Genomic DNA, 13,965 nt, shown 5'->3' with positions numbered 1-13,965 from the left:
CGCAAGCCGTTCGCTTTGGACCAAACCATTTCATGTAAATAGAGGGGGCGGGGGGGGGGATATAATTTTAGATATAGATATAGTACGGGCATGCCCTAGTATGACTAATGAGCCTTGTTGTCAAATTTGTAAGGCAAAGGATCACTTGAGAGCAGACTGTCCCACTGTCTCAAAGAAAGTGTCTGCTCCTCGGAGCCTTGACCAGAAAAAAGGAAATGAGAGTATCACTCAAGGTATCAGCAAAGAAGTACCTGCTCCTCCATGTCCAGAAGAGTCGAAGGAAGCGGAAAGTAGGAGTCTACCTCTACTATGATGATTACTATCACTACTACGACTACTACTACTACTACTAATACCACTACTACTACTACTACTACTCCTACTACTACTACTACTACTACCACTACTATGATGATTACTACTACTACTACTACTACTACTACTACTACTACCACTACTATGATGATTACTACTACTACTACTACTACTACCACTACTATGATGATTACTATGACTACTACTACTACTACTACTACTACTACTACTACTACCACTACTATGATGATTACTACTAATACTACTACTACCACTACTATGATGATTACTACTACTACTACTACTACTACTACTACCACTACTATGATGATTACTATCACTACTACTACTACTAATACTACTACTACTACTACTACTACTACCACTACTATGATGATTACTACTACTACTACCACTACTATGATGATTACTACTACTACTACTACTACTACTACTACTACTACCACTACTATGATGATTACTATGACTACTACTACTACCACTACTATGATGATTACTATCACTACTACTACTACTAATACTACTACTACCACTACTACCACTACTATGATGATGATTACTACTACTACTACCACTACTATGATGATTACTACTACTACTACTACCACTACTATGATGATTACTACTACTACTACTACTACTACCACTACTATGATGATTACTATCACTACTACTACTACTACTACTACTACTAATACCACTACTACTACTACTACTACTACTACTACTACTACTACCACTACTATGATGATTACTACTACTACTACTACTACCTCTACTATGATGATTACTATCACTACTACTACTACTAATACTACTACTACTACTACTACGACTACTACTTTGACTATGATGATTACTATGACTACTACTACTGCTACTATGATTATTACTACTACTACTACTACTACTACTACTACTACGACAACTACTTTGACTGTGATGATTACTATGACTACTACGACTACTACTACCACTACTATGATGATTACTACTACTACGACTACTACTACCACTACTATGATGATTACTACTACTAAAACTACTACTACTACTACTACTACCACTACTATGATGATTACTACTACTACTACTACTACTACTACTACTTTGACTATGATGATTACTATGACTACTACTACTGCTACTATGATTACTACTACTACTACTACGACTACGACTACTGCTACTGCTACTATGATTACTACTACTACTACTACTACTACTACTACGACTACTACTTTGACTATGATGATTACTATGACTACTACCACTACTACTACCACTACTATGATGATTACTATGACTACTACTACTACTACTACTACTTTGACTATGATGATTACTATGACTACTACCACTACTACTAGCACTACTATGATGATTACTACTACTACTACTACTACTACTACTACTACTTCGACTATGATGATGACTACTATTACTCCTATATTACTACTAGTACGGTTAATATTTGAAGATTTTATTTATCTGAAATTCAAAAAATTAACTAAAAATATTAAACGAATTGTTTCTGTTGTAAATAATTCATATTCTTGAGGATCTATTTACTTCACCCCCCATTCTTGTCACCTCTAATTGCCCAACTTTCTGCTCACTCAGTTGACTAATGAGAAACACCAAAGGAAGCCACGCTGACCGGGTGTTTCCTCTTTCAGAATCAACAACGTGTCTTGGGAGTTTCCAGCCCCTCACCCCTCTGCCAGCCTCCTTGCCCAGCACACGATCCTTGTGAGATGTTTACCATCCTGTGGTTCTGCCTTTTAACAACCCTTTCCTCCCCGTCTCCCTCAGCTTTGAGAAAAATAAAAATCAAGGCAGTCTCTCCTCCAGATTTTATTTGTTGGATATTCCCGAACTATCTCTATCATTGTATCTTTGTTTTTGTGTCATTAGCATTTTCTATTTCTTCCTCTCTCGGTAAGAAAATATGATTCAAGGCCAGTTCTGGGTGAACTCAATTTGGGAGGTCAAATGCGATGCCAGAGTTAACATGTGAAAGTCAATATTTTATCCAAAACAGGAGCGAAATAGATACAAGCAGGAAGATAATAATAAAAAAAGAGAGACAGATAAATAGACAAAAAATAGTGTGAGATCTGCGGTGCGAGTCAAGTTGTTGGAAGTTGTTGGAAGCACAGAGACTCATCAAGACAATGGCAAAAGTTTTGGTTGTGTTTTTGATCCTTACTTGCTTATCGATGCACAGCAATGGTGCTGTTCGCAAATACTTCTTGACAGCGGAGGAGACAAACAGCGGCAGGTAAGTCAAGGATGAGGGCAACAATATCAGAATTATGTAAATATAAGAGTTGGATGAAATAACTTACAAAGGATCGATAAAGAAGATTTTTATCTGTGTGTTTCACAGGACACAAGATCTTTCTTTTGTGCGCTACAGAGATTCAGCCTTTCGCTCTCGAATGACACCACCACCCTGGCAAGGTATGAATTAGCCATTATGTCTGCAACATGTATTAACACGAAGTTTTAACTTGGTAAGCTGACTGCCTTGGTAGTTATTCGAGGTGTTGGATTGGCTTGAATGGCGGTTGAAGTCACGAGTGGTGATGGTTTTTGTGCTGCAGGGAAGCTTGGCCCAATTCTAAAAGGAGAGGTTGGTGATTCAGTGAGTCTGCAGTTTTTAAACCAGGCAACAAGGCCACTCAGTCTTCATGCACATGGTGTGATATACAGCAAAGCATCTGAGGGTAAGACGCATGACATTAATTAAGCAAAGAAATTCATTCTATAGACAATTAATTATATAGATAATGAATTATATAGATATGGATTATGGGATTCCAATGAAATTGCCCTATTAGGCTTAACTTCTGATTCCTTTGTTTATGATTCAGAAAACCCAGAGTGAAATCCCATACAGTATCTATATATATATAGTTGTCCTTTCAATATTTGTAAAATTATACTTTCCTGCTGCTGTGATAGATGTACAGGCTCCTCCATGAGCCTAAGATCAATGTATTTTTTAAAATTATAATTAATGAACCATCTTTACTTATCATACCAGTTACCTTAATGTTATTTCTTTAATAATAACTTTTACAATCTTATGTGCATTGCACGGTGCATAGTTTGCTCTGTGCTTGCTTGCAAGATACAAATATTGTTGTTCCTTTTTCACTTATTATTGAAATAAAAATAAAACATAATTTAGTTGTTAATGCGCTCACCTATTTGTTACTTGATTCATTTCTGTATTTCTTCCTTTGGTAACTAAAATGGCTATCTGTACAAACAATTATTGGGTAAAATGCCAGGAGCATTTTTAAGGCCCCTTTATATAAGGGTATGTGCCATGTGGCAAAGTATAGAACAGAAGGGACATTCCACAGCTTGTAGAAAATGCCAAACAATACAAAATAAGGGACATTCAAGAAATCTCGTGTGCATGCTGGACTACCCTTGTGTTCTGAGGAGGAACCAAGTAATGCTCTAGAAAAGTTTATATGAAGGGGCGCCAATTTGATTTAAACATCTGCATGAAGAAGTAAATGTATTTTATTTACCAGATGTGGGGCACCCCTTTACATGAACTTTTCTGGAGCATTACTTGGTTCCTCCTCAGAACACAAGGGTAGTCCAGCATGCACATGAGATTTCTTGAATGCCCCTTATTTTGTATTGTTTGGCATTTTCTACAAGCTACGGAATGTCCCTTCTTTTCTATACTTTGCCACATGGCACATCCCATATAAAGGAGCCTTTTCTACACCCCTGGCATTTTACCCAAGATTAACAATGTATTTGTCTTACAATTCTGCTTAAGGTATGAAAATTTACTTCATACTTTTATGCTATTTGGCCCAGTAAGAATTAAATGTTTCTCAATTCATTCACTCAAAGCATTCATTGATTACTCAGTCAAAAGTAGATTTTTCTGAATTCATTCACTCAAAGCATTCATTCACCCAGTCAAAAGTAGATGTTTCTCAATTCATTCACTCAAAGCATTCATTCACCCAGTCAAAAGTAGATGTTTCTCAATTCATTCACTCAAAGCATTCATTCACCCAGTCAAAAGTAGATTTTTCTCTACATTCACTCAAAGCATTAATTCACCCAGTCAAAAGTAGACTTTTCTCTACATTCACTCAAAGCATTCATTCACCCAGTCAAAAGTAGACTTTTCTCAAAGGATGACATAACAGCATTCCAGGGGATGCTGGTTCGAAGTCCAGCTCTCTTCGGGTTGTTGTTACCGGGGTTATACAATGCAATTTGGGGGGTTAGGCAAGTCGTTCATATCTGTCTGTCTGTCTTGTCAGTTTATGATCGAGGAACAACTTATTTCAATCGTATGTTATATTTTAAACATGAATCGGAACATGAATAGGAAGACAAGTTTGCCTTTTAACAGTTCTTTGTCTCTGAATTTGTCCCGATCACACATATGCGCGGAGAGGAGTGAAATAATATTTTTTACTTTGCCTGCCTGGCAGTTAAACAAAATTGAAAATCATTCAAAACAGGAAACTTAACTGTTTTAAGGAGGTCATAATGGATACGTACAGTCACGTGAAAAAGTAAGTACACCCCATGTAAAGTTTTGACTTTTTCAACATATTTCAACATACAGCTATTTGATCTTCATTTCAACAATATTGATAGATAAAGGTGATATAATATAACAAATATCATGAAACATTTACATTTTGTAGTCCATTGTATAATTTAAATAAACATAAATGCAAATTTCGCATGTGGAAAAAGTAAGTACACCCCTACATTTATCACTACTTCAAATACCTAAAATTAGAATCAGGTGCACCAGCTCAGGTGCAAATGATTAGAACATCGTTAGAGAGGATCTTGGAGGAACCTGTCTTATTTAAACCTCAGACATTTAGTTTGGTTTGCTCTTTGTTGTTGAAGTGTGTGGCATCACCATGCCTAGATCAAAAGAGCTCTCTGAGGCCTTCAGAAAGAAGGTTATAGATGCCTACGAGTCTGGGAAGGGATTTTAAAAGATCTCCAAACAATTTGAAATCAATTATTCGACTGTCCAGAAGATCATCTACAAGTGGAGAAGATTCCAAACAACTGCCAACTTGTTCAGGCCAGGCCGCCCCAGCAAGTTCAGCTCGAGAGCAGACGGCAAGATGGTGAAAGAAGTCTCTAAGAACCCCAGAATGTCATCACGGGACCTACAGGTAGCTCTTGCCACTGTTGATGTCAAAGCGCACGAGTCTACCATGAGAAAGAGGCTGCACAAATTTGATCTACATGGGAGGTGTGCCAGGAGGAAACCTTTGCTGTCCAGAAAGAACATCAGGGCAAGACTAAAGTTTGCCAATGAACACCTAGGCAAAGACCAGCACTTCTGGAACAATGTGCTCTGGACAGATGAGTCAAAGGTAAAGCTATTTGGTCACAGTACCAGAAGACATGTTTGGAGAAAACCAAAGACAGCATTTGACCACAAGAACCTGATACCAACTGTAAAGCATGGTGGTGGAAATATTATGGTTTGGGGCAGCTTTGCTGCATCAGGGCCTGGGCAGCTCACCATCATAGAATCCACTATGAATTCTTCATTGTACCAGCGGGTGCTTGAGGATAATGTGAGGCCATCTGTCGGAAAGTTGAAGCTCAACCGAGGGTGGACCTTGCAACATGACAATGACCCTAAACATACCAGTAAATCCACCAAGGAATGGCTGAAAAGAAAGAAATGGAGGGTTCTGGAATGCCCAAGTCAAAGCCCGGATCTAAATCCCATCGAGATGTTGTGGGGGGATTTGAAACGAGCTGTGCATGCAAGAAACCCCTCAAACATCGCACAGCTGAAATAATTCTGCATGGAGGAGTGGGCAAAAATTTCTCCCAGTCGATGTCAGAGACTGGTAGACAGTTATAAGAAACGCCTACTTGAGGTTGTTTCTGCCAAAGGGGGCAATACCACCTATTAGAGCCAAGGGTGTACTTACTTTTTCCACATGCGGAATTTGCATTTATGTTTATTTAAATTATACAATGGACTACAAAATGTAAATGTTTCATGATATTTGTTATGTTATATCACCTTTATCTATCGATATTGTTGAAATGAAGATCAAATAGCTGTATGTTGAAATATGTTGAAAAAGTCAAAACTTTACATGGGGTGTACTTACTTTTTCACATGACTTTATAACAGGCACTAATAACTAATGTAATTTGTTAGATAATGTGATGGATGGACACTGGAGAAAATGGCGGTAGAACCCGTAATGTTTTTATTTATGATGATCCACCTTTAGAGGCCATTTTTCCCTGCAGAGCAGGGGTTGGCCTTTTTCGGGCACCACCATCCCCTTTTTGAAGCAATGTTTTATGGCCGGATGCCCTTCCTGCCACCAACCCTGTTAGTCGCCTCTTGTGACACAGGGAATTACCAGCGAACTGGTACTCAATTTGCCGACCTCGGATGGAATGACAGGTTGAGTCAACCGCCCTGGTATTAATTCAGCAATTGACAGGGATTCGAACTCAGGATTCTAGGATCCCAAGCCGGCACCCTAACTGCTAAGCCAACCTAGGATCCTAGGATCCCAAGCTGGCACCCTAACCACCAAGCCAACCCAGGATCCTAGGATCCCAAGCTGGCACCCTAACCACTAAGCCAACCGAGGATCCTAGGATCCCAAGCTGCCACCCTAACCACTAAGCCAACCCAGGATCCTAGGATCCCAAGCTGGCATCCTCACCGCTAAGCCAACCCAGGATCCTAGGATCCCAAGCTGGCACCCTCACCGCTAAGCCAACCCAGGATCCTAGGATCCCAAGCTGGCACCCTCACCGCTGAGCCAACCCAGGATCCTAGGATCCCAAGCTGGCACCCTCACCGCTAAGCCAACCCAGGATCCCAAGCTGGCACCCTCACCGCTAAGCCAACCCAGGATCCTAGGATCCTAAGCTGACACCCTCACCGCTAAGCCAACCCAGGATCCCAAGCTGGCACCCTCACCGCTAAGCCAACCCAGGATCCTAGGATCCCAAGCTGGCACCCTCACCGCTAAGCCAACCCAGGATCCTAGGTTCCCAAGCTGGCACCCTCACCGCAAAGCTAACCCAGGATCCTAGGATCCCAAGCTGCCACCCTAACCACTAAGCCAACCCAGGATCCCAAGCTGGCACCCTCACCACTAAGCCAACCCAGGATCCTAGGATCCCAAGCTGGCACCCTAACCGCGAAGCCAACCCAGGATCCTAGGATGTGAGATAGTATAGTATTGAGAGTGATGAAGAAGCTGCCATATGGCTACATACATCTATGGTGATCAATAAAGCCTCCATCTCCGAAACTGCGACTCAACGTCGTCTTATTGCAGTGTATAAGGAGATGCATGAGACTGCTTCAGCAGCGTTGATCTTCCGGATTTTTCAAAAAGATCTTTAACACGTTGACTGCCAAATCTTATAGTATACACCACTCTCATTTGCAAGCCGAGTCTGCATTTTTGGACAAGATTTGAAATTCTGTATGCCAGGTAGAGATATTTGGGAGGACTATTTTCTCGCACTGAATTGATGGTGGTATGACGTCATTGCTAATGGTCGATCGTGTGCTGAGTACCAAGTGTGTTTTCTTTTTTGCTACTGTCATTTCCCTTCAAAATGGCACGTATGGATACAGATGAAGTCGCAAAACTTCTCATGGAGACTGATAATAATGATCATGATTGTTACATTGATTTATATTCACTGGACTGTCAGCAAATTGTTTGTTGCGTTATTTGGCATGGCAGCGCATATTCTGTTTACAATACAATAGTGTAATCTTTTCTATGAGAATACTCATAGTGGTAGAGTCTGGTACACCCAAACAGTACAATTATACTCGTAGTTGGCATTCAAAGTGTTAAACTCATTATGTTATTAAAATTGAAGTGTATACTTGAACACTGCACGGGGTATCGTGTTCCATGACTCTCTAGTTGTTCTTGTTGTTGTTAGCATGCATTACATCCTATCAAATGCCATTCCATCCAATGATCTGTCCTTGACAAGTATATCTGCTAGTTCTGGAACACTGTGAAACACTGACTGAAGACTATGAAACCCTGACATTCATGGCTTCGACATTCGCAGGCCCTGCCCGCATATTCGTGGTTCATAAAATGCGACCGGCTTCTACATTTGCAGCCCTGTGCTTTGCATATTCGCGGTTTTGTGGGTGCAAAATGGTTTCTTGCATAATTATTTTATCATATATTTTTGATCGGGAATCGTGAGTGATTATCCAATTATATATCGTAACCTGATTGATCTCTCCATACAGGTTGCTTCTGACAAACCAGACATAATCTGCTTAACAGAAACTTTCCTCCTTCAAGATGTCTCTGATTCCTAAATATCTCTTCCTGGTTACTCCCTCCTCCGGTATGATAGACTTGAGCCTCGTCCCTTACCTCAAATGGCTATACAGTTGACACCGCACGTGACAAAGCCGAATGTCTCAACTCTGTGTTTGCCTCAAAATCTTGTGTCCCAAACCCATCTCTCTCTGTTCCCACCTTACCAAGTTGAACCCAGCTGCTCCTGGAATCTGTGTCCTTCTCTCCTGACAAGGTGGAGAAGTTTCTGTCAAACCTCAACTCTGATTCTGCAACTGGGCCAGACAGCATCAGCCCACAGGTCCTAAAATCCTGCTCTTCTGCTCTATCTCACCCTCTCTCTGTTCTCTTCATCCTCTCTTTTGCTCAAGGTCATCTTCCATCAGCTTGGAAATCAGCCAACATCACCACTTCACACAAAAAAGTGCAAAAACAGATCCTTGCAACAACAGACCAATCAGCCTGCTCCCTATTATCAGCAAAGTCATGGAATCCATCAATGCTTCTGAAATCAAATCCTTCCTCTTCTCCAATGGCTTGATCTCCGATCATCAATTTGGTTTCAGGCCAGGTCACTCTACTCTGGACATGCTGCTTCTGCTGTCTCAACAATAGATGGAGGTCCTTAATGCCAAACAGGAAATCAGAGCTGTCTTCCTTGACATATCACGTGCCTTCGATACGGCCTGGCACACCGCTCTGCTCACCAAACTCTCATATTTTGGTATCCATGGAAATCACGCATGGCTTGCGGACTTTCTCTCTGGTCATAGTCAACGTGTGGCCCTGAATGGGTTTCTCTCATCTCCTCTTCCTGTTCAGGCTGGAGTTCCTCAAGGTAGTGTTCTGGGCCCTTTGCTTTTTCTGGTCTTCATCAATGATCTCTCTGACTCTCTGGAAAATCCTCTCTACCTCTTTGCTGATGACTCCACTCTCTGCCGCTCCATTCTTCATCCCTCAGATCGGCAGTCTGCAGCCTCCTCACTCTCTGCAGACCTGGAGAAAATCAGACTGGTCAAACAAGTGGAACATGTCTTTCAATCCTGACAAATCTCCCACTCTTACAATGTCTCTCTGAAAAGACTGACTGGACAACCCTCCCATCTACTTTCTGAACAATCCTCTCCAAGAAGTTCTGTCACTCAAGCTTTTTGGTCTCACTATCTGCCATGATCTTTCCTGGGAAAACCACATTTCAAATCTGGCCTCCAAAGCCAGTCGCCGACTGGGCATCCTCCATCGTGCGAAGTCTTTCCTTGGCACACCTGAACTCCTCACCACATACAAGGCTTTCCTCTGCAGCTCAATGGAATATTGCTCTCACTTCTGGGTTGGTGCCCCTGCTTCACACCTCGCTCGGCTTCACGCTGTTGAAACCAAAGCTTTCAGAATCATTGGAATCTCCCGCGATGAAGCTAATTGAGGGCCTTTCACTCACTCACCGCAGGCAGGTAGGTGGTCTTTCTGTCTTCTACCGACTCCTATCTATCTGTGATGTCCCCCAAATATTGCTACAGGTCGCACAAGATCTGCCAGCATCCCTCTTCTGGTGAAATTGCCAAAATCAAGACTTGCTGCTCACCTTCACTCTTTTATTCCTCTTTACTCCCGCCTCTGGAACAAACTCCCTCACTCTCTTCAATCCCACTCCTCCCTCCAGGTCTTTAAAACAGCTGTTCACCACCATCTCTTATCTTCCTCCATCCAAAACCTTGATCTTTTCTACCCCTGTTAATTCACCCCAGATCCACTTTTCTGAAATACCAACTTCTGTCCTGGAAGTCCGAGCAGTGTCCATGTGTTTTTTTTTTGTTTTTTTTTACCTCTCCCACCCCCCTTCCCCTGCTCCCCCCAAGCCCTCTCCCTCCCACAGATCTCCCGATGTCCCTGTTCTCTGTTGTTGTACTTGTGTGCTTCGCTCTCTCTCCCATCTTGTCTCCCACTCCCTTTATTGTATGTTTTGTGTGTCGGGTTTTTTTTAGGTTTTTTTGTGATCGATTTTAGCTCTTACACGAGCCTCGGTCTTGTCTGCATGACAAAAAAAAAAATCTGTTGTTCAGACATGGCGTTCAGACTTAGCGTTTACCCCCTCTCAGACTGCCTTATCCATTCTGGGTCTGCTGGTCTCATATGTTGGCTGCCTGTGGGTGTGCCATATTCTGGGCCATCCCACCCTACAGGGTGGCTCCTCATACAATTGTTCTGTCGTTCTCCAAGTCCCGACAGCTCACTCATCTTTCGTGGCACGCTGTCTTCTGGCCAAACAGCCAATGTTGTCTGCATTTAAATGCGCAAAGAGCTTTTTCTGTGTTCCTTTGTGTCTCGAGTCCTCCACATGTCCTCGCTTGTATTGGATGTTCTAAACGATACAACCGTTCCATATTCTGTTCTTTACAGGATGGTCATTGCCCTCTCTGAACATATTACAGCACAGCTTACTTCTGACAGATCCTTGACAAAGAAGTATATCTAACCCTACTCAAGCACACAAACCAAGCTATTCTTAGCACATCCTCGCTATGGACCCCTCATCTCCTTCCACATAACATGATTTATGGTTAGAAGGTTATAGGGTTAATTGGAAGAATCTGGATTAAGATTATTTTGACAAATTTTAGAGCGGCCTTGTGTTTATGTCAAAATTGTTGTCAAAATTAAATCACAATCTAAAAGTGTAAATGTTTTTCCAAAGTACATTCCAAAAAACAAATGCACATATGAAAATAGTGGTGAGGAGGGGACAGGGGTTTGGATAGGAGTGTAAATGCTATGTGTAGCCAGAGAAATATGCTCGGAGTTCAGAGTGAAGTCTTGGCTTTGCAATTTATTCTGGGCACATGGAAATATATCATAGGCAATAGACAAGAGGAAATATCAAGAACAAGTACAGATACATTAAACGTATACCACCCCCATGAAAAATAAATAAATAGCATCCTCCAGTGCGGCATTGCCGGGGTGCCAACGGTGCCGGGTGGTACAGCCGTGCAGCACATCGAGACGGTATTGGGAGGGAGAGGTGTACAATAATTGATTGATTAATTGCATAATTAAAATAAAAAAATAATGATGGTAAAATAATTTCTTAATCAATTGGCTGATAGCATACCTCAACCACCAGTGTTTCATCCGAAGCTGTAACTTTTTGAAAACTAATTAAATAGGCTATTCATCGAAAAATGAAACAATTAACTGATAAATTGATTCATCAATAAATAATTAATCGATTAATTGATTCATAAAAAAATCAAAATATCCTTTATAGCCACATCACTTAGTCACTGTCATGTCCGAATAACAGCTTTCTAGCTCAAAAAGTGCCTGAGATGTTGCCCAGATGAGAAAAGAAATAAATAAGTGATTAATAATGAAAATAAATTAATAATCATAAAGTCATTAATTTATTAATCAATTGGCTAATAGAATACGTAAACCACCACCATTTCATCCGAATCTGTAACTTCAAAAAAAATTAAGTAATGAAATCATTCATCGAATATAATTAAATGATTAATCAATTAGTTGATTAATCAGTAAAATAAGAAATAGCCTTTACAGTCAAATTACTTGGTCATTGTCATGTCCAAATATCAGCTTCCTAACTCAAAAAATGCCTGAGTTATTGCCCAGAGGAGAAAGGAAATAAATAAGTACTTGATTAATCTATAATAATTGATACCCTCTCGCTGCAGTACCCTCTCGCTAAATAAGTACCCTCTCGCTGCAAGTAATTAATCAATTAATTGATTAATCAAAAAACAAAAAATACTTTTTTGCCAAAGCACTTTCTCACTATTGTGCCGAAATTTCAGGTTCCTAGCTCAAAGGATGGCTGAGATATCGCCCGGAAAACAAACAAACAAACAAACAAACAAGAAAACAAGAAAACAAGAAAACAAACAAACAAGAAAACAAGAAAACACCGACACTCAAAACCGAAATTTCAGGTTCCTAGCTCAAAGGATGGCTGAGATATCGCCCGGAAAACAAACAAACAAACAAACAAGAAAACAAGAAAACAAACAAACAAGAAAACAAGAAAACAAACAAGAAAATGAAAAATCGGTCAGGACTTACATGAATGTACTTTTTTTTATCGGCCACTTTGGATCAAAATGTCATCCTTGCCGGAATCTATTCCGGCAAGTAACAAACAACCGGTGTGAAAACTGAGTACGCCCTTTTAGCACGCGTCATTGCTGGGCCCCCTTCAGTGCCCGGCAATGACGTCATTCAGTGCCTGGAGATGGATTAGGAAAGGAGCAGTGTACAAAAAGTAGAGCAATAGGATTGTGATATTCACATTAACCGTGCCAAGTCAAGCGTGAACTGCGCGTTCAAAAGAAACCAACCATCACCGAGCAAAAAAACAACTCTTCTGCATCATGTGACCACCCAATAAGGGATTGACAATGATACTGTAGATAATTTAAGGCGATATTTAACGTGCATTAAAACTCATGTTTCAATTTATACGTGTTTCCATTTTAACAATGATTTGATGATATAAGCAAAATCAAATTTTCAAAGCACATTTTGGAGTTAAAAACCTCAACTTCCTGTTGAGGTCATTGTTGGTGGAGAGGAGTGGGCAATTTAGTAATCTTTGTATCAGTGTTGTGTATTTTTTTCTTCATATTCCATATTTCAAAAGTTTGTTACTATTTCGTACAATTCTAACATTTACAGAATATACAACACGTGGTTAAATTAATGATATGTCAATGGATGATTGAACTTGCTTCATTAATTATTTACTTTGCATATAAAGTATATTAAACTGAATTTTTAACAAATGGAGTGCTCTACTCTGTTTTGGAACGAAATTCACTCCTTTCAGTTTGGTCTTGGCTTTAGCAATTGCAGGAGATGCTCTTGGTCTTGTAGAGTGGTAAAAACATGTGGCAAAAAAGTTGCAGTGCAATCTTCATACAGGGAGTGATGAGAGAAGAGGATGGGGGTCCAACTTCAGGGATCTCCAAACATTGTGTGTTTAACAGAAGGTTTCCTCTCACAGGATGTCTCGGCCTTTTCTGTCTCTCCCTGGCTTTTCTCTTGACCGTGATGACAGGCCAGAACTCTGCCAATGTTGCAGCATGGCTGTTTACGTCAAAAACTCCATTCTCCAAAGCTCAAGTTCTGCACTAACCCCGCCCAACTAGAATAATTCTGGTTGCATTCCTCTCTGCAACCCCTTGATGATTGTCTACTTGTCATACTACTCACCTCGCGATAATGACTCCATACACACGTATACATACATCTTGTG

General features: G+C 40.6%; 2 protein-coding genes across 3 annotated transcripts in view; one reads left to right on the top strand and one right to left on the bottom strand.

Annotated features, from left to right (window-relative positions):
* LOC144892646 (uncharacterized) overlaps nucleotides 1-13,965 on the bottom strand; it is a 52,993-nt gene that overhangs the window by 15,232 nt on the left and 23,796 nt on the right. The gene's annotated exons all lie outside the window — the stretch shown is intronic.
* LOC137431386 (coagulation factor V) overlaps nucleotides 2,149-13,965 on the top strand; it is a 203,202-nt gene continuing 191,385 nt past the window's right edge. For both annotated transcript variants that reach the window (XM_068122667.2, XM_068122658.2), the window contains exons 1-3: nucleotides 2,149-2,620; nucleotides 2,729-2,802; nucleotides 2,946-3,068. In XM_068122667.2, the coding sequence (XP_067978768.2) occupies nucleotides 2,514-2,620; nucleotides 2,729-2,802; nucleotides 2,946-3,068 (304 nt within the window). In that variant the 5' untranslated portion in view covers nucleotides 2,149-2,513. The remainder of the gene's footprint in view (nucleotides 2,621-2,728; nucleotides 2,803-2,945; nucleotides 3,069-13,965) is intronic.

The sequence above is a fragment of the Myxine glutinosa genome, chromosome 1, assembly GCF_964187855.1.
Source record: "Myxine glutinosa chromosome 1, kmMyxGlut1.1, whole genome shotgun sequence".
NCBI classification, from domain to species: domain Eukaryota; kingdom Metazoa; phylum Chordata; class Myxini; order Myxiniformes; family Myxinidae; genus Myxine; species Myxine glutinosa.
This window is presented reverse-complemented; position numbering and strand designations above follow the sequence as displayed.